The following is a 16,607-nucleotide window of genomic DNA, read 5'->3' as shown; positions in this document are numbered from 1 at the left end:
AGAGGGGCCATCTCAAGATTTCAAGCCACAATCGAAGTAGATAATTTACTTTTCTTCCCACATTCTTCAGCATCCGTTCCCTATATGAAAGGGAAACTTCACTAGTTCTCCATAGATTTTACTTTCATAAGCTACAGCAATAACATGATGTATATATACAAAATATGGCAATAAACCTTGCAAACTGCAATACATGCCAAACCTTTCTTCTGTACCCCAATTTTGTCAGTAGAACAAACATGAGGATTTGAATTTTATTTATTTATTATTTTTTCCCCCATGTTGCAGAAAGAAAGAGCATATTCTGAAATTTTGAAAATGAAATTAAAGAATGCAAGAGCCAAGAACGTCATCTTGAAAACCCAGAAGATGGAGCTCACTGGCAAGCTAACTAAAACACAGATGGCAATTGATCAACTACAAAACATTCAGACCGAGACAGAGGCATCCCTCGACGAAAAGCAGGACCAAATCAATGTCCTGGCAGAGAAGGAAGATGAATTGATCAAAGCAAACACTCGAGTGGAAGAAATAACCGAGCTTCTGAAGCAAAAAGAGACGGAAATCGAAGAACTGAAACAAGAACTAAACAAAGTAAGCATAAGTAATGCAGCTGAAGTTAAGAGTGAACAGAATGAAGACACTCCAAAAGAAGAAACATGGGTGAAATTCCAAACTAACACAGATGAAGAACCTGAGAAAAATGGAGATGTTGCAACTTCAGACAACCATCAAAATGAGAATGAAACCACATCAGAGGCAGAAGAACACAAAGGAGAGCGAGAAGAAAGCAACAAGGAAAAAGAAGAAGTAACTGAAACGAGTCAAGAAAACACTACAGATGTTCAAGAGCACGTGAACGAGTTTAAAGATGATCAAGAAACTACGGCTACTCACGGTGTGGAACAAGAGATAAGTGAAGTTTCAGACAACAATCAAAAAGAGGGTCAAGAAAGCTCGTCAGATGTAAGAGAAGAGAACAAGGACGAAGAAGAGAGCAAGGAGGAAAATGAACTAGCTGAGAACAGCGAAACGAGTCAAGAAAGCACAACAGATGTTCAAGAGCTCCGTACCGAGTCTATAAATGATCAAGAATCTATGACCAACATGGAGCAAAAAGAAAATGTGGCCACTCAACATGATGGTGATGAAAACCAGGTAACTTCCAGAGACCAGATAAGTGATTCAAAAGGCAAGAAAAACAAAGGGAGAAGAAAGAACAGAGGTAAGGGTAGAAGACGGAGGAAATCCACCGCTAAGAAAGAAGTTTCTGAAGTTTCTCAGGATGACAGGAGTTCAAATAGTGAAGGCCAAAATTCAGAATTCATGGCAGAAGCTACAGAAGAAGGGAATGTTTCTAGCAACCAGCAATTGGAAAATGCGCAAAACCAAAATGATGATGGAGTCTCAAAAGTCCAAGAAGATGAGAGCTCTCGAGATGATAAGGCTAAGAGTGAGAACACTGATGATGAAACTGGGGCTCCTGCAGATTTTAACACAGAGAAAGAGAACAATGCTGAGGAAAACACAGAGAAAGAGAACAATGCTGAGAAAAAGGAAGAAACAGATGAAAATATGAGGTCCGTAGCAGAGCAATCCGATACTGGCAATGGTGCTGATGACAATCAGTCCCAAACATCAGAAAATATAAGTGATACAGATGATAGTTCCAGCACCAAAGAAAGAATAGAAGAGGAAGGAACAGAGCTTAAAGAAAATGAAACCAAAGAAGAGGAAGACGTGGAGCATAAAGAGAACGTACCAGATGGTAACAGCAATGACGACAACTTAGTTTAGAGATTGGACATCGGTATGTTGTCTAAAGTAATGTGATGCATTCAAATCTTCAATTGTTAGTTGTAGAACTGCTTATCAATAGTTAATATGAAAATGTCAAATGCATTGGAAGCATATAAAACCAGTAAACAAAGTGCAACAATTATTGTATTGGAATGAACATTAGGCATAAGTGACATCAATATTTCACATTTGCACTGCTTGTATTTTAGTGTAAGTCTTTAACGCATCTCCAGCGAAATGACTGTAGAGTAAGCGAGAAAGCCAAGCATGTAAGATTTGTTGATATGATTTTTGGGATGTGGATCCAATAATGTTCTTTGATTATTTTTTCCCCTTTTTCCCCCTTTGTTTCTTTCTCCTTTCTTGAACATTTGAAATGATATCATTGACTACATTATTCTACACCATTCATGCCCTATTATGCAAAAGAGACAAGAATATACAACCAATAACTAGCAAATTAGAATGATATATAGGAGTTTTAGGATAATCATCATTTTGATCAGCAAGATGACATTACAAGGGGTATCAATATTCATATCCATAAACCCACTCCAAAATTTGTAACGGAGTTTTATGGAACTCATTAAACTGGTATCTTGGGCAAACTCAAGAGAGAAAGCTTGCCTCACATTATAGTACTTACTGAAATCAGAAGAAAGAAAAGAAATCCTCAAATTATAATTGACACACGCTCCGCACAAACCTTGAATGATCACAATGAAAGACAACCATTTCATAGGTCACCCTACATTAATTATGATTTATTTTAAGACGCACACAGCTGAAAGGAAATTCTCTGTAGCCCAAACTACTCTGGTGCTTTGCTTCAGGTACAGTCTGCGACATGGAAGAAGGGATGGAAATAAATAATTTGAAATGAAACATTGAACTAAATAGCTATAATAGATGCAATGCTAAAACTCATGCCACAAGAAACCCTGAGTATAATCAATTACTTGATAAGAATTATCAGTAATGAACTAATGACCAATGGCTAGTGGATGCTTAAAGAGACCCACAAGTGAAACATCCATGTCATTATGTTTGTTGATACAATGCAAACCCAGATATTATCTAACAGCTACAAGTTAAGTGGCCACCAGAAGATGGGATGTACAAAAATTGGAGAAACATAGAAACGAGATGCATCTTGAATTATCAAGCTGCTTACTATTCCAAAATATAAATGATGCCAATAATTTCTAGGAAGATGCAGATTTAAGATCAGCAAACAAAAATGCCCATGATAAAAATATTCCTGGAAGGCATGCAGAACTTGACTAGTAGAGTAAAAGAGAACCATTTTGATGATGAATATAACTGAAAATCTATGTCGAGAAAGACATATCATTAAGCAAAAAATTCTTTTTTCAAGTACTGAACCACATCATACTTAAAAATGAAAGCTTGAAACTTGCGATTTAAAAAAAATTACCTCTTCTTTCTTTTCCTTCTTTCCACCGAAAAGCTTGTATCCTCCATAAATTAGCAACCCCCAACCACTTAAACTAGCAAGTACAAACTGCAAGAGAACAAACACCAAATAATTTTCGTAAATAATGCTTCAAGGATAAACAATAAACATAAATAGGACATGGCTTATAATACTTTTTAAAGCTATAATTTAGGCTCCAAGGCTTGAAGAGCATCAGATCAGAGCACCATTTCTATAGCAAAATTATTTTTTCCCATGTAATTCCTGGGGCGAATTAGTTGCAACAGATAATCTGCTACTCGACAATCAGGTCTGTGATGGTTTGAGGTTGAATAATTCAACTAGCATCTATCAAATTTGGTTTTGGATTTGATGGAGAAGATAACGTCTTATTTAAATAAGCCCCCTTTCTCGACTGAAGTAAGGGAAGGAAATATGTTCATGGTACTGAATAAATAAAAATATAAAGTTTGTAGTCAACCATCATTCTCAAGAAAAGGAAGAAAAAACAGTTTCGTTCAGTACTGCATCAGGCATCACTTGCTTTGATTTGGTCAGCAAATGTCAGGATACCTAAATGAGATGATTCCCTTAAACCCACGACATAAAGTCACAGCAATGGGAAATCATATGCAGAAAGTAATGAACGCCAAATTTCCCTGATAGCTGCCAAGTAATCTATGTACAGTATGGACAGATTGTTTGCCATTGCATTTATCTGAAACGCACCAAAAAGCATAATATGCTTACGTGGTAAAATGTAGAGTTTAACAAATAACCTAGCTCTCTCTATCTCTTTAGTCAAGAGTACATCTCGCATCATCATGGCTATCGCTATCAGTATCATTTTTTGCTCAATTCTATACAAAAGTAATGCATGTTGTACAACTCAATACCTTAGAACTTGACCAACAAACTGTTAAATTGAAATATAGGTTTGCTGTGAAATTACTACACGGGGAAATTACGATGAAGTTGTCATCTTAACATAGAACACAGAAAGTCACTTAACGGGTGACAAACAAATTTTGTCTCGACATCACACTTAACCTTTTAAGACAAAAAATATATTCAAGAGCCACCATTTCTATGTAAACCTGAATGGAAACAATCACTTATGTCTCCTCATCATTTCATTTTCCTAGGATGAAAATGTTGACAAATTAGATAAATTTAATTTTACATTAGTGATACAAGATACTACCAAGTGACCTAATTGCCAGTATAATAGATGAGTAAGCTTACAGTTTGACTATGCTATAATCTAATAACTAGGAAAACCCCAGAAAATTTATTGCTTGCAAAAATACAGTAGAACCCTAGGTTTCAACCAAAAAAACAAAAATACAAAAAAAAACCCAGAACTTTAGTGGTGCTAACTGCTAAATAACAAAGTTTACATGCTCTTCTTTCCACTTAGATGGCCCATGATGATCTGAGTGGCTGGGGGGGGGGAGGGGGGCAAACACAGAAGAAATTTTCAAAACAGCCTCAAACCATATTTTAATTTTTAAAACCGACCCGCTTTTTTTATTACCAAAATCGACTCATTTTTTACCACGTCAGCTTAATCTCATTTCCTAATTAGTCGGGGTTGCCAACCCCGACTATTTACGACATAAAAAATCGGGTTTAAGGCTTCAAATTAGGGTTTAACAACCTCCTAAATAGTCGGGTTGCCAACCCCGACTGTTTATAAATGAGATTAAGCTGATGTGGTAAAAAGTGGGTCAATTTTGGTAAAAAAAAATTGGGTCTGTTTTGAAAATTAAAACATGGTTTGAGGCTGTTTTGAAAATTTCTTCAAACAACATATAGTTTTCAAATATGCAATAAAGCTCTAGAGCTCCAAAGATTATGAAAACAGTGAAAGCTCCAAAAGTTATCTTTTACTCCATTATAAGCTATATTACTGCAATCAAATTATTAGAAAACAGAATGAATTGACCCGAGAATTTCAAAGGGTTCGCAGGAAAAGGGAAAAAGATCAAACCTGAAATCAAATTTCAGCGAAAAAAGAAAGGGGAAAAAATAGCTCATTACCTCCGCCGCCGGCCATTGAGCGACGAGAGATGAAACTGGAAGTGGAAGCGCGAGAAGATGATCGTGAGATGGCTGATGACGCAGTTAGGGCTAAAACCCTAGCTGATGCCATTTCTCGATGGAGGGAGAAATCAGAGAGAGTGAAGAAATGGAGGCGGCCCGAAGGCTGTCGTCTGAAAGGAGAGAAATTGGTGCGCAGCTATTCAAGCAGGAGGACTTTAATAGGGTTTCTTACAAATGAGCCCTCTACAATACTACATATATCTGTTTAGAACAATTTTTCAAAATCGACCCATTTAGTTTTTTATTTTTCAAAATCGACCGTTTTTTCTTTTATTTATCAAAACCGACCGGATTTTGTGATTAGCAGATTAATCACTATCCTAAATAGTCGGGGTTGGCAACCCCGACTATTTAGGATAGTGATTAACCTGCTAATCACAAAATCCGGTCGGTTTTGATAAATAAAAGAAAAAACGGTCGATTTTGAAAAATAAAAATCCGAATGAGTCTGTTTTGAAAAATTATTCTATCTGTTTAATATATACACAATGAAGCAATTTTAGTATGAGACCCATATTCTATGCAAGAATCCAAGATGCAAAAGTTGTGTCTTATTTATTTAAGAAAAGATTTTTTTCAGTACTAGTCCATAAAATTTTAATAAGTTGAAATTTGCCCTCGATTCTTGAGCTTACCATGAAATATCATTGTCACTGCAATCCCCAATTCTCATGATTAATTTTAAATAACTCATAAGAATTATGGAATTCGATAGCAATGATCCAAAAACTAATTTCAAAATATCAAATATCTAGAGCCTCAAGGGACTAATATAAGCAAGACTATGTACACAAATAACAAAATTTTTGGAGGGGCCAAAGCCCCTCTAAACTATATGTGGCTCCGCCATTGATTTCAAACATTTTGTGAAGCTCAACTTTGGGTTAGGATTCTTTTTTAACAATTGGAGAAGAAAAGAGCAGATACGTTTGGGATTTTTTTTAAGAGGCTGTTGGGTTACCGATTAAGAAATAAATTGGGGAACATAATAGAAGGTTAAGATGGTCACTTTCCCTCCAACCGTTAGATTTAACTCAACATTCTCCTCAAATCTAATGTGAATTAACTTGAACGGTTATTTTGCAAAAATCTTAATCACATCAAATTAAATCTTAATCACATCAAACTATAAGGGGTCTCCCCTTACAATAACATTAAGTAGTAACACCAATGTCTTTTACTTTTTTTTTCCTTCAAACCACCTTAAATTAGGTGAGCCTACATAAATCATATTTAAATTTTCAATTTATACACAAATTTTTTTAAAAGTGGATTGTGTTACAATCAACAGCATTTAACTTTTTAACTAATGGTGTGGTGGTTAACGCCACAAAACTCGTATTAGTTGATACAATCTTCGTCCAAAAGCTATTTTTTGTTTGGCAATAATTGGGCCAAATTTAAGCTTACTTTCTTTAGCTCAAAATTTAGCATCTAAACTAGTTCTCTATTGAACCACCTCCTTTACGGTCCAACTCTATCCTGGTTACCCAAAAACTAGTTCAAACTCAATCCTTTTTTGAAATTGCCAAACACATCCAAGAATCCAAAATTACCTTGAGAAATCTCACACCTAGGGCACATGACTATTTTTCTGTAGCGGAGAGGATCTGAATCCCATTCTACGTATAAATTTCCAGCTGATACAAGTCTAAAGTTCCATTTTATCTAGGTAAGCAAATATTTCATATCAATCTATATAAGATTTATCATGACAAACAACATCATATCAAATAAAGGAAAATACAGCAACAGCAACGACGACAACAAGAGGCACTCGCATCAGATCTTCAGGACTCAATAACAACGAAAGCCTGTAAATTAAACAAACTAAAAAGAAGAGATTATTGATCACCAGCAGCGGCAGAAGCAGTGAAGTAGCCTTCATGGGTCGGACGAACGCGAGCGTCATCATCTTTGCTCACCACATGAATCTTAACATTTTTGGACGATATTGCCATCAGGTCAATCCTCACCCTGAAGCACTGCGTCATGTGACGGTTAATGTCCCAGACGAGCTTGCCAGGTTCCTTCTGATTCATCTCTCGAGGAGAAACCTGCACAATCAAACTCTCCAGGTTCCTGCAGTTCGCCAGGAGGAAGTTCACCAGCTGCATCTCGTATCGGCCACCGCTGAATCTTTTAACCTTTATCGTCTTCAAATTTGCAAGATCACACAATATCGGGGCCTCGCTCATCATTATTTGCAACGGATTCTCCATGTAAGGATCATTCTTCTTGTTCGGAAGCTGCGGGGGAAAAAAAGTTGCGTATTTATGCATAAGATTATTATGTATTATTTTCAGGAAAATTTGTAATTATGAAAATTTAGTACGTACTAACCCGAATGAAGAGCTTTTCCAAGTTAGGACAGTAGCATAACTTGAAGAAATTGTAGATGTCCATGAGGTTTTCCTCGCTCAGACAAAACATACGGAGTTGTAGCTCTTTTAAGAATTGCAGGGATTCGAATTTCCAGATCACATTAGGGTCTGAAGTCATTATATGCTGATACAAACGTAGAGGGTAAGTACTCTAGAAAAAGAATATGTTAGCGCGTATTTGCAATCATAAATGCCAAAAAAAGAACCCAAAAATTTCTTCCTTTATGTCATGTTTTTTTGCATAAAGCAAGTATCATTTTTACTGAGTAAACAAGAGCCGATGTCTTCTTGAACTGTATTATGTTGTCATTATCAAGAAAAAGAAAGAGTGAGATTAATTAGTTCAAACTCTATAAATGTACAAATACCTGGAGGGAAGCACTGCATAGGGTCAAAACCCTGACACGTGGAAGCCCACGGACCGCCACGGCCCAGTTACTCGCCGGCGGCCCAAGATCCGGCCCGTTGGACGCCATGAAAACATCCTCCAGCTCCTCAACCCCCTTGAACGCAAACTCCTCGGCGAACCACCCCTTAAAATGGAACTTCTTGAGTATCTTGGACCTGACAGCGACCTCCTTCACCTTGTCGCACCCGACAACAGTCAGCGTCTCAATCTTTGATCCGATGACCACCACCCTCTTCAGGTCAGGGCATCTCCTAACGTCCAAAGTCCTCAGGATCTTGCAACTGGAGACCAGGATCCTGAAGGTGGTGTCGGTCAAATTGACGCCGTCGAGCTTCAAGATCTCGAGGCTTGAGAAGTTCTTGTAGTGGTGGGGAAGGCGAGGCAGCCTGAACCCGGCTTAAGGATAGTGCTTGAGAAGGAGGAGACGGTCGACGCGTGATGTCGAGTGCCAGCCTCGCCTGCGGAGGTGGGGCTCGTGCTTTCGGACGGGTCGAGTTGGAGGTCGGCGGACCACGGCGGGGGAGCGACGGTTGCGCGGAGGATGACGAGAGGGCGGAGGAGGGGGGGGCGGGAGGAGGGAGATTGGACCGGAGAGAAGAAGTTTTCGGAGGTCGATGAGGACGGTCGGAGAGCGGATCGGAGTAGGGTTGGACGGGGCTTACGGGCAGGTCCTCGGAGGGGGCATGGTGCAGCGCGATGGAGGCGTGTTGTTGGCCGCGCGGGGGCGGGTTGAAGAGGGACTTCAGAGGCCGGCCACTGGGAGGCATGAGGACGCCGGTTTGGATTGGCGAGGGGAGGGGGAGAGGAGAGGAGTGGAGCGTGAGGTCTTCGGGGAGGCGGTGAGGTGGTCGATGCCGTCGGCGGCGGTGTTGGGACTGCGGGGGAACCTGTCGAGGGGCTGAGGAGGGAGGAGGGGGGGGTTTGGGGGCCCTCTTTTCTCTTTTTGACAGGGGGTGAGGGGATAGGAAGAGAATCCATTTTCGAAAGTGAGGACGGGTGGGGGCGGGGGGCGGGGCGGGGGTTGGGGGGATGCGGGTGAGGTTTTTTGTTGTGGGCTTGGGAAAGAGAGGGTGGTGTTGGGGTGCTTTTAAATAGGGAACTGGAGGGGAAATAAGGAAGGGGTTTATGAGGAGAGGAGGGGGGGGGGTGGAGTGGCAAGTATGACTGAGGAATGTGCTTTGGGCATGATTTTTTTTTTTTTTTAGTTCAAAATTTATGGGCGGTTTTGTTATCTGGTTTTGGTTTATTTGATTGTTGATTGGTTGAGAGAAGGGAGTTTGAATTCCTGTTGTTTTTTTTTAAATTTGAAAATTCCGTTTATTTCTGACGCGCGAAACTGGTATTATATGCTGAACTCGACACGATCGAAGGTCGAAGTAGCCGTATTAGAAAGAAATTATTATATTTAATAAGAAATTATTATAATTAATTATTTCTTCATCTAGTCTGAAATAGCGATTATAAATTAAATTTCTTGAAAGAATGTGACGTGTAGCTTTATAATTAACTTTCTGGAAAGAATGTAACGCATTTGAGTTAAGAACATATAATAGTTTTTCTGGAAGATGATTTCAATATGACACATGTACAAGCAGGTCCCCCTGCGGATTTTTCGCCTTTTCCGGATAAATTGAGTTTGTGATATATTATCTTGGTTTAAAATTTAGAAATAATCTTATTATTTTCAGCTTGATATGGATAATTGGAAAGATGATTTGTACTCCTGAAGATGCATGAATTGAACTTGAGTAACTTTACAAACAGTTTTAAAGAGAGGGAGAACAGCTAAGAAACATTATCGCCAAATTTTTTTAGGGTTAGAGGATTTAGATTTGCATTTTGGATTCACTTCATGATATTGAAAATTGGGGTTTAGGCTAGTGAATATTACTTTTCTTTTTTGCCAAAACACACACTTGTGCGAGAAGAGAAGTGAAGGGAGCATGCATTTATTGATATAAAAGATTGAACAAATAATGATTATTTGCCATTTTAGTTAAGAACTGAACCACATTTTCTCTGCTGCGTTTTATAGAATTAAAAATTGAATTCTCTAATCAATTTTATTCGCTGTAGCCGGTTAATATTTATAGAATTTCCCCTGTTCATGAATCGTGGTATATATGTTAGTTAACCACTAATTAATGAAAGTTGAATGGCCCTCTTACGAAGAAAAATGTATGTACACAAGAGTGGCGCGTGCATTTCGTGACATCAAAAAGCTTATAAATTAATACAAATAGAGGCCGATTATGAGTCCGCAGAAAAAAAAAGGGGCGGGGGGAAGAGAATAAAAAAAGCTTGTAATATAAAAATAATTAAAATTTTAATATGAACGCCGTTGCCGGGGATCGAACCCGGGTCACCCGCGTGACAGGCGGGAATACTCACCACTATACTACAACGACTTGTTGATTTGCACAGCTCAACAAATCATACTAGTTTTATTTCCTATTTCCTAGAACTTTACGAGAGAGGCAAATTACATCACTAGATAGAAAATGTGGGAATATTAGCTTTTCTATTTGTTATCGCCAAAACTTCATTCCTGAGATGGTTCTGATATGATATATAATTTTTTTTTTTACTTTTAATTTATCAACCTGACAAAGGACTTAATCCTCTTCTCATCATTTCCTTTGATACAATACATAATACATTGAGCCCTGCGTAACATAAATATTTATGTTAAGGAGCTAACATGTAAATCTTCCTACGTTATTCAATTTTAAACTTCCTAAGCTTCAAGAACTAAACCAACGCTAGCTGCTTATGACCTGATGCTGGGTTTGTGCTAAAATACTAATAAATACAACACATCACATGAGAACATAATACTAAATCACATTGACAGGAGCTTTGGTTTACTATTGCTCGATTTAAATTCATAAACAGCTTCAACCAACTATGCTTCCAAATACAAAAGATGTTATCATAGGGTACTAATTGCTTGAGATACATTTACAAGTCATACATCTAAAAAAAAGTTAAAATTATAAAAACACGTATATACAAGTATCTATGCATTCTTTTCCAACTTTAGAAGCAAGCGTCTACTGATCATCGGAAAGCAACCATCTCAAGTAGTTGGCTCCATCACTGATAGCAGAATCTTGACCAAGCGGAGCCACTCTCTTTCGCTTAAGCATTTCGATTGAAAAATCCTTTCTTTTCCGGCCACCCCTTGGCTGTGATCGCCACCGCTCATCAGCTTCCACAAAGTCACCCTGCAAAAAAATATAATCAAATAAATTTAGGAACTATTGATATCTAAAGAAACAAAAAATGACTTGCATGCAAATAAGAAAAGAATCAAACAACTGTAAGTGAAACTCTTTGAAAAATAGTCTGCTAGAATTCATTGGATTTCCCTAGGAACGTGATATGAAAATGCTAACCAACAAGTTTGAAAACAAGTGTAGTCAGTAGTAAACAACGAAATTGGGTATACTTTCTGAACCTTAGGTATCTATGCAAAACAAATAGCTTACTTCTGATGAAGGGGGTAGATCCATTTGTGAAAATGCTAACCAACAAGTTTCAAAACAAGTAGTGTAATCAGTAGTAAATAGTGAATTTGGGTAGATTTTCCGAGCCATAGATGTATATGCAAAACAAAGAGTTTACTTCTAATGAAGGGAATAGATCCATTTGAAGGGAAAATATTGAATAGGATTATATGAACGCTTAAACCTACCATCACCGAGATCATTAATATATGAGTTCTATGACTAGGCTAACATGAGGTCTTTGAATGGTAAACTGGGAAATTGTAAGGTTGCAGGTTCAATAATAGACTACACATTGTGGTTTCATATAAAATGGATAAAAATGGAGGTAAGCTGCTCAGTAGTCACTACCCAATGGGTAGTTGGTACACCAAGTGAAGAATAATCCTGAATCAGCTCACTAATTCCCACGGCTCACTGTAGTGTACTAATCCAATGCCAGATGGTCATTGGCGCGACATCAATCAGGTAGACAAGGACCACTGAATAATTCCTCATAATTGGAGAAGCAGGCGATGGCTTAACATTGATCAATCTAATGGTTACACATCTCAAATTGATACGACAAAAAAATGACTAAAGCTGCAGCTGGTAATTCTTTCTACTACGTGAAACATAAGAAATGGCCATGAAGTTCCAACTTACCAGCACATGAACATGAGCACCAGACTTCTCATGATTATCCCTGACGTGTTTGTATGGGAACTTTTGACCACATCCTGAGATTCGACAAGGGAATGGCCGGAGCTCGTCATGTACAGCTTTTACATGCTTATTAAGGTTTGATCTCTGAGAATAGATGCAATACAAATTGAAATTACTGTCAGATTTGGAAGATGTGTGATACCGAATAAAGAATTGTAATGTTTAACAGAAGCTGATCTTTGAGACAAACCAAAGATAAAAAATTCAAAATAGAGTTATAAATTCTAAATAACAGTGTTAAATTAATAAACATCTATGAGAAATGTTCTTATGTTCCAATCATAAATTTTTATATACATCATATCTCTTTAAGGTAGCAAAGACACTGACGAATATTTTTTAAAAGAAATCAGCCTACTTTCATTGAGACATTCATGGTTATAGGATATAAATCCTCCATGTCAGATCAAGCTCAAGCATCCCCCTGTTGTTTCTACTCAACATAAGTTTAAAGAGGAAAATTCAGTCTATTTATAAGTATTTGAGTTCTCAGCCCCACCAAGCAGTTTGTAAGAAGAAATACACAAAAAGAAATCAGCCTACTTTTACTGGGCCATTCATGGTTATAGGCTATAAATCCGTCATGTCAGATCAAGCTCAAGCTTCTCCCTTTGGTTTCTACTCATCATAAGTTTACAGAGGAAAATTCAGAGTCTATTTATAGGTATTTGAGTTCAGGTTCTCAGCCCCTCCAAGCACTTTTTAAAAATAAATAAACAAAAAGGCCTAGCAAACCATGAGAAATTAGCTCAGCTAAGGCACTACTATGTCAATTCATACCAAATAACATACAAAAGTATCTTTAAGGAGAGAGAACAATACACCTCGATATCTAAGTAAATGTTTTGACCTCTACAATTGTATAATTTGAGAAGTGAAGACGCTTGCCAGTGTTAAGTAAATGAAGTAATGAAATACTTATGAATTTTTTGAACCTTACATTTGAGAATGTATACTGGCAACCCTCAAAGCTGCACCTAATCCTCTCAGCCTCACCACTGCCTTCATGAATGCGCAGGTGCCGTTTCAAGTTTTTCTTGAGCTGTTGAGTCCCACAGATCTCACACACAACATATTGGTGACAGGACTGCACATGGGCTCTCAGGCAGTAAGAATCAGTGAATTTCTTCAGACAGCCTTGCTCACCACAAATGACCTCCACATAATCCAATTTAACTGTCAATATAAATAAAAAAACAAGTTGAGTAAACACGAGAAGTGGAAATTTTCATATAATTTTTCATATTGCTAAATTACTAAACGTCAAGCAAATAGTTACTATTGCCAAATCACTAAACTAATCTTAAAATATAAATACAGAAAACACAGAACCAGTATCGTCAGGTCATAATTACGTTAACAGGTTTACAGACACCCTTTGACCGTAACAGGAAGCCATTTAGTAGTAAGAAGCATTTGATGGCCAGGCGCAACTTACCATGTGAATCCTCGTGCTTCCTCAACCTTGATGCATACTTGAACATCTTCCCACATCCAACTTCAGGGCAAACATATTGTTTTTCACCTTCAGAAGAAGACTCTTCATCATGCATTTCTTTCACATGCCTTGTCATATTTCCTTGAAAGGCAAACCTTTTGTTGCAGTTTTCTATGGGACAATCAAATAGTTTTCCTAGGTGCAAGAGTAAATGTCGAGTCAGATGGTCTTTCCTTCTGTAGTTCAAATGGCAATCCTCCACTGGGCAACTAAAAGGCCTCTGTGATAGAAGAAATATTAGTTAAAGTTAGCATATAGCAGTAAATCGATTCCTGATATAAGGTGGACAGCAAAACCAAAATGTGGCGAGAATATCATATATCAAAGAGTACAATCGTATGATGCAACTGAACAGCTAAAAGACAAATAATACAAAGAGGTTGGAAGTAGTCAGAAGAAAATATACTTGTGAAGTATTTCATATACACAATAGATATAAGACTAACTGACTAAGAACTTGAATTCACAGAAGGATTTCTCTTTAACTCATCTAAAGAACTTACAATGAGATGGATACTTGTTGCATTAGTGCATTGTTTCCAACCAATTACTGGAATGTCAAAGATAAAATAATAAACTATACTCTTGTCTGTGATAACTAGTGGCATAGTAAAACAGAAAGGAATGTTCGATGCAATGCAAAAGTGATGCAAATTCAGCCATATTATAGCAAGGAAATTAATATAATGCTACTAGAAAGTAAAAAAAGAAGTCACAAAGGCAAACCTCATAGGATGGCAAGGCGTGATCCGAGGCTTTCTTGATGGAGCTTCTCAGGAGGTCACCCCACCTGATACTGGTCCATTCAAGATGAAAAATCCTGCCTCTTCGCATTTTGGAGTTCTTTATGGGATCCAATGCTTCACACTTTATCCATAGTGTTTGAACACCAAAGTGCAAATCATAAACCTATATGCCTGCAAAATCCTTTTTTTTAAATCTCAGCAGTTGATGTAGAGAATAACAAAGACAGTTAGTATAAGGAAAAGTCAAATTCCAAATCAATAAGTTTCCCTTCTCAGAACAAGGTTTCAATTACGATGACCAGAAATCAATAGAATAAGTTTTGAGGTCTTAAAATAATGAAGAGGAAAAAAAATGTCATCCGTAAGTTATTACATTTGATGTCAACCAAGATGGAAATAAGTATGTTTTATATTCCTCTAACTTCAAGATAAACCGCACAACTTGATCATTATAAGTTATTCGATGGCAAACTATCCACATGCAACCAGTAGGGCACGGTGGCAAATAATACAGCAAACCCTCTACTTACTCAAATAGAAAATTTCAAATAAAACCAAGCAAGCTTTAGATATACATAGCTAGCACAAAATTATTTAAGCCACAGGCAAAAAGATACAAAAATCTGCAGTTAACAGTCTGAAAGCAGTAATCACCTCGAGAGAGTGACCCTGCATGTGTTGTTTCAGATAAGCAGGTTTAGTAAAACTTGCATCGCATTCTTCACAGGTGTACTGCACCTTGCCTGCGTTCTTTTCTGAATCATTTTTCTCAGCTTCTGGCCCCTTGACTTCATCCTGAAATATTGTATTATATCAAAAATTAAATGAAATGCAACAGCTTGAACAATTGTAACTTCAACGCTTAATGTCAAATAAAGACTAATTTCTCGCTGTGTTTTTTTTATTTTTATGAAACATAAAAATACCCTGATTCGTTTTTAAAAACACCTACTTTCAATATCATTCTTAAACCCAAAATACCCATACTAGAATTATTTTCAAATTCTAGCTTCTGTTTAATTTTATTGTGTTGATGTCTAAGTTGCGGACTTCCGGTGATTGGTCGTCTAACATGTCCTGATTGGGTTTAAAAATAATTGGCTATGGGTGCTCTGCGTTTTAAAATGATTTTGGAAGACGAGCGAGTTTAAAAATAAACTAAGGTAAATAAAAATGTGAATATGATTAGAAGTCACTAGATTAAACTCAAACAATGCCCCAAATCATTAAAAAAATTATCGCCGTGATAAGATTTTGGTTAGCTCGTTGTATGTAAAGATCTCAGCTTTTCACTTGAGTTAACTGTATGGAATTTGTAAAAGCAAACTTTATCGAAAATCAAATCAAATCAATACCTGATGATGGGTGAGGACGTGAGATCTAATGAGGGACTTCTTCGACCTACAAATTCCACAGTACTCGCAGTAATACCGCCTAATATCCCTAAAAATTGGTTTTTTAATCTCTCCTCTTTCATCCTCAGCACTGCGACTTTCCATCTGAGTACAGGACAAATCAAACTATACAATTCAATAACAAAAATGGAAAACAACGGTAGCATAACGACAAAGGAATTGACATTACCTCGTGACCAGTCACCGATGTCGGCGACGAATCGGTCATCGCTCGCGGTGACGATCTGAGAAAATTAGGGTTTCTTCCGTCGGCGGCGCGAAAATGAGGCGGAGTAAAAAGAAGCGCAAACCTAGGGTTTTTAAAGACCTTTTACGGGAGGACACGTGGCTAAGAGAGCAGCTGGCTCCACTCTGGGCGATCGGATCCGCTTTTGCGGGCCGAATCCGTTGGGTTCGGGTCAATGGTAATATCCAACGCGGTGGAATACTGCACCTTTTCTTTCTTCTTCTTCTTCTTCTTTTTTTAAGGAAGAATAATGCACTTTTGATGTAGGATTGTTTTACATCCTGTTCAGGCTGTTCTCAATGGTATTGTGTAATTATGCCATCTGAGCTATCTACTATCTATTATTTTTTTTCAAGTTAAAAGCAATATAT

At 37.6% G+C, this 16,607-nt stretch overlaps 3 protein-coding genes, 1 long non-coding RNA gene and 1 other non-coding gene across 6 annotated transcripts in view; 1 reads left to right on the top strand and 4 right to left on the bottom strand.

Annotated features, from left to right (window-relative positions):
• The window catches only part of LOC109845515 (uncharacterized protein DDB_G0290685-like), a 2,877-nt gene extending 709 nt beyond the window's left edge, over nucleotides 1-2,168 (top strand). Inside the window, exon 2 of the mRNA XM_020414763.1 lies at nucleotides 289-2,168. Coding sequence (XP_020270352.1) covers nucleotides 289-1,797 — 1,509 coding nt within the window. The 3' untranslated portion in view covers nucleotides 1,798-2,168. The remainder of the gene's footprint in view (nucleotides 1-288) is intronic.
• On the bottom strand, nucleotides 2,280-5,470 carry LOC109845516. Its single transcript, XR_002248392.1, has 3 exons — nucleotides 5,282-5,470; nucleotides 3,239-3,325; nucleotides 2,280-2,640 (listed from the first exon to the last, which is right to left on the bottom strand). It is a non-coding gene; the product is annotated as an uncharacterized LOC109845516 (long non-coding RNA).
• On the bottom strand, nucleotides 7,098-8,822 carry LOC109845641 (F-box protein At2g39490-like). The gene is made up of 4 exons (XM_020414911.1): nucleotides 8,800-8,822; nucleotides 8,097-8,523; nucleotides 7,688-7,852; nucleotides 7,098-7,593 (listed from the first exon to the last, which is right to left on the bottom strand). The coding sequence occupies exons 1-4, from the start codon at nucleotides 8,820-8,822 to the stop codon at nucleotides 7,189-7,191; spliced, it is 1,020 nt and encodes a 339-aa protein (XP_020270500.1). The 3' UTR covers nucleotides 7,098-7,188.
• TRNAD-GUC lies at nucleotides 10,474-10,545 on the bottom strand. The gene has a single exon. It is a non-coding gene; the product is annotated as a tRNA-Asp (tRNA).
• LOC109844148 (transcription factor IIIA-like) lies at nucleotides 10,976-16,291 on the bottom strand. Of its 2 annotated transcripts, XM_020413110.1 has the most exons (7): nucleotides 16,180-16,291; nucleotides 15,951-16,094; nucleotides 15,250-15,390; nucleotides 13,790-14,069; nucleotides 13,292-13,527; nucleotides 12,292-12,435; nucleotides 10,976-11,364 (listed from the first exon to the last, which is right to left on the bottom strand). In XM_020413110.1, the coding sequence occupies exons 1-7, from the start codon at nucleotides 16,216-16,218 to the stop codon at nucleotides 11,191-11,193; spliced, it is 1,158 nt and encodes a 385-aa protein (XP_020268699.1). In that variant the 5' UTR covers nucleotides 16,219-16,291; the 3' UTR covers nucleotides 10,976-11,190. The 2 variants fall into 2 exon arrangements, with proteins under 2 accessions (XP_020268699.1, XP_020268700.1); XM_020413111.1 differs by lacking the exons at nucleotides 15,951-16,094; nucleotides 16,180-16,291 and adding an exon at nucleotides 14,576-14,766 and having other exon boundaries at nucleotides 15,250-15,363.

The sequence above is a fragment of the Asparagus officinalis genome, chromosome 6 (genome assembly GCF_001876935.1).
Source record: "Asparagus officinalis chromosome 6, Aspof.V1, whole genome shotgun sequence".
Taxonomy (NCBI): domain Eukaryota; kingdom Viridiplantae; phylum Streptophyta; class Magnoliopsida; order Asparagales; family Asparagaceae; genus Asparagus; species Asparagus officinalis.
The sequence above is the reverse complement of the archived record's forward strand: the minus strand, read 5'-3'. Positions and strand labels throughout refer to the sequence as shown.

What these genes read in the sequence shown, in the direction of transcription:
- LOC109844148 (XM_020413110.1), bottom strand. Translation starts at nt 16,218, where the DNA reads ATGACCGATTCGTCGCCGACATCGGTGACTGGTCACGAG. An exon ending in ACGTCCTCACCCATCATCAG is followed by an intron (nt 15,391 to 15,950) that starts GTATTGATTTGA and finishes ACAATATTTCAG; the next exon opens with GATGAAGTCAAGGGGCCAGA. An exon ending in GTGCTCATGTTCATGTGCTG is followed by an intron (nt 11,365 to 12,291) that starts GTAAGTTGGAAC and finishes ATTTTTTTGCAG; the next exon opens with GGTGACTTTGTGGAAGCTGA.
- LOC109845641 (XM_020414911.1), bottom strand. Translation starts at nt 8,822, where the DNA reads ATGCCCCCTCCGAGGACCTGCCC. An exon ending in CCCCCTCCGAGGACCTGCCC is followed by an intron (nt 8,524 to 8,799) that starts GTAAGCCCCGTC and finishes AGCCGGGTTCAG; the next exon opens with GCTGCCTCGCCTTCCCCACC. An exon ending in TATGCAGTGCTTCCCTCCAG is followed by an intron (nt 7,853 to 8,096) that starts GTATTTGTACAT and finishes CGTTTGTATCAG; the next exon opens with CATATAATGACTTCAGACCC.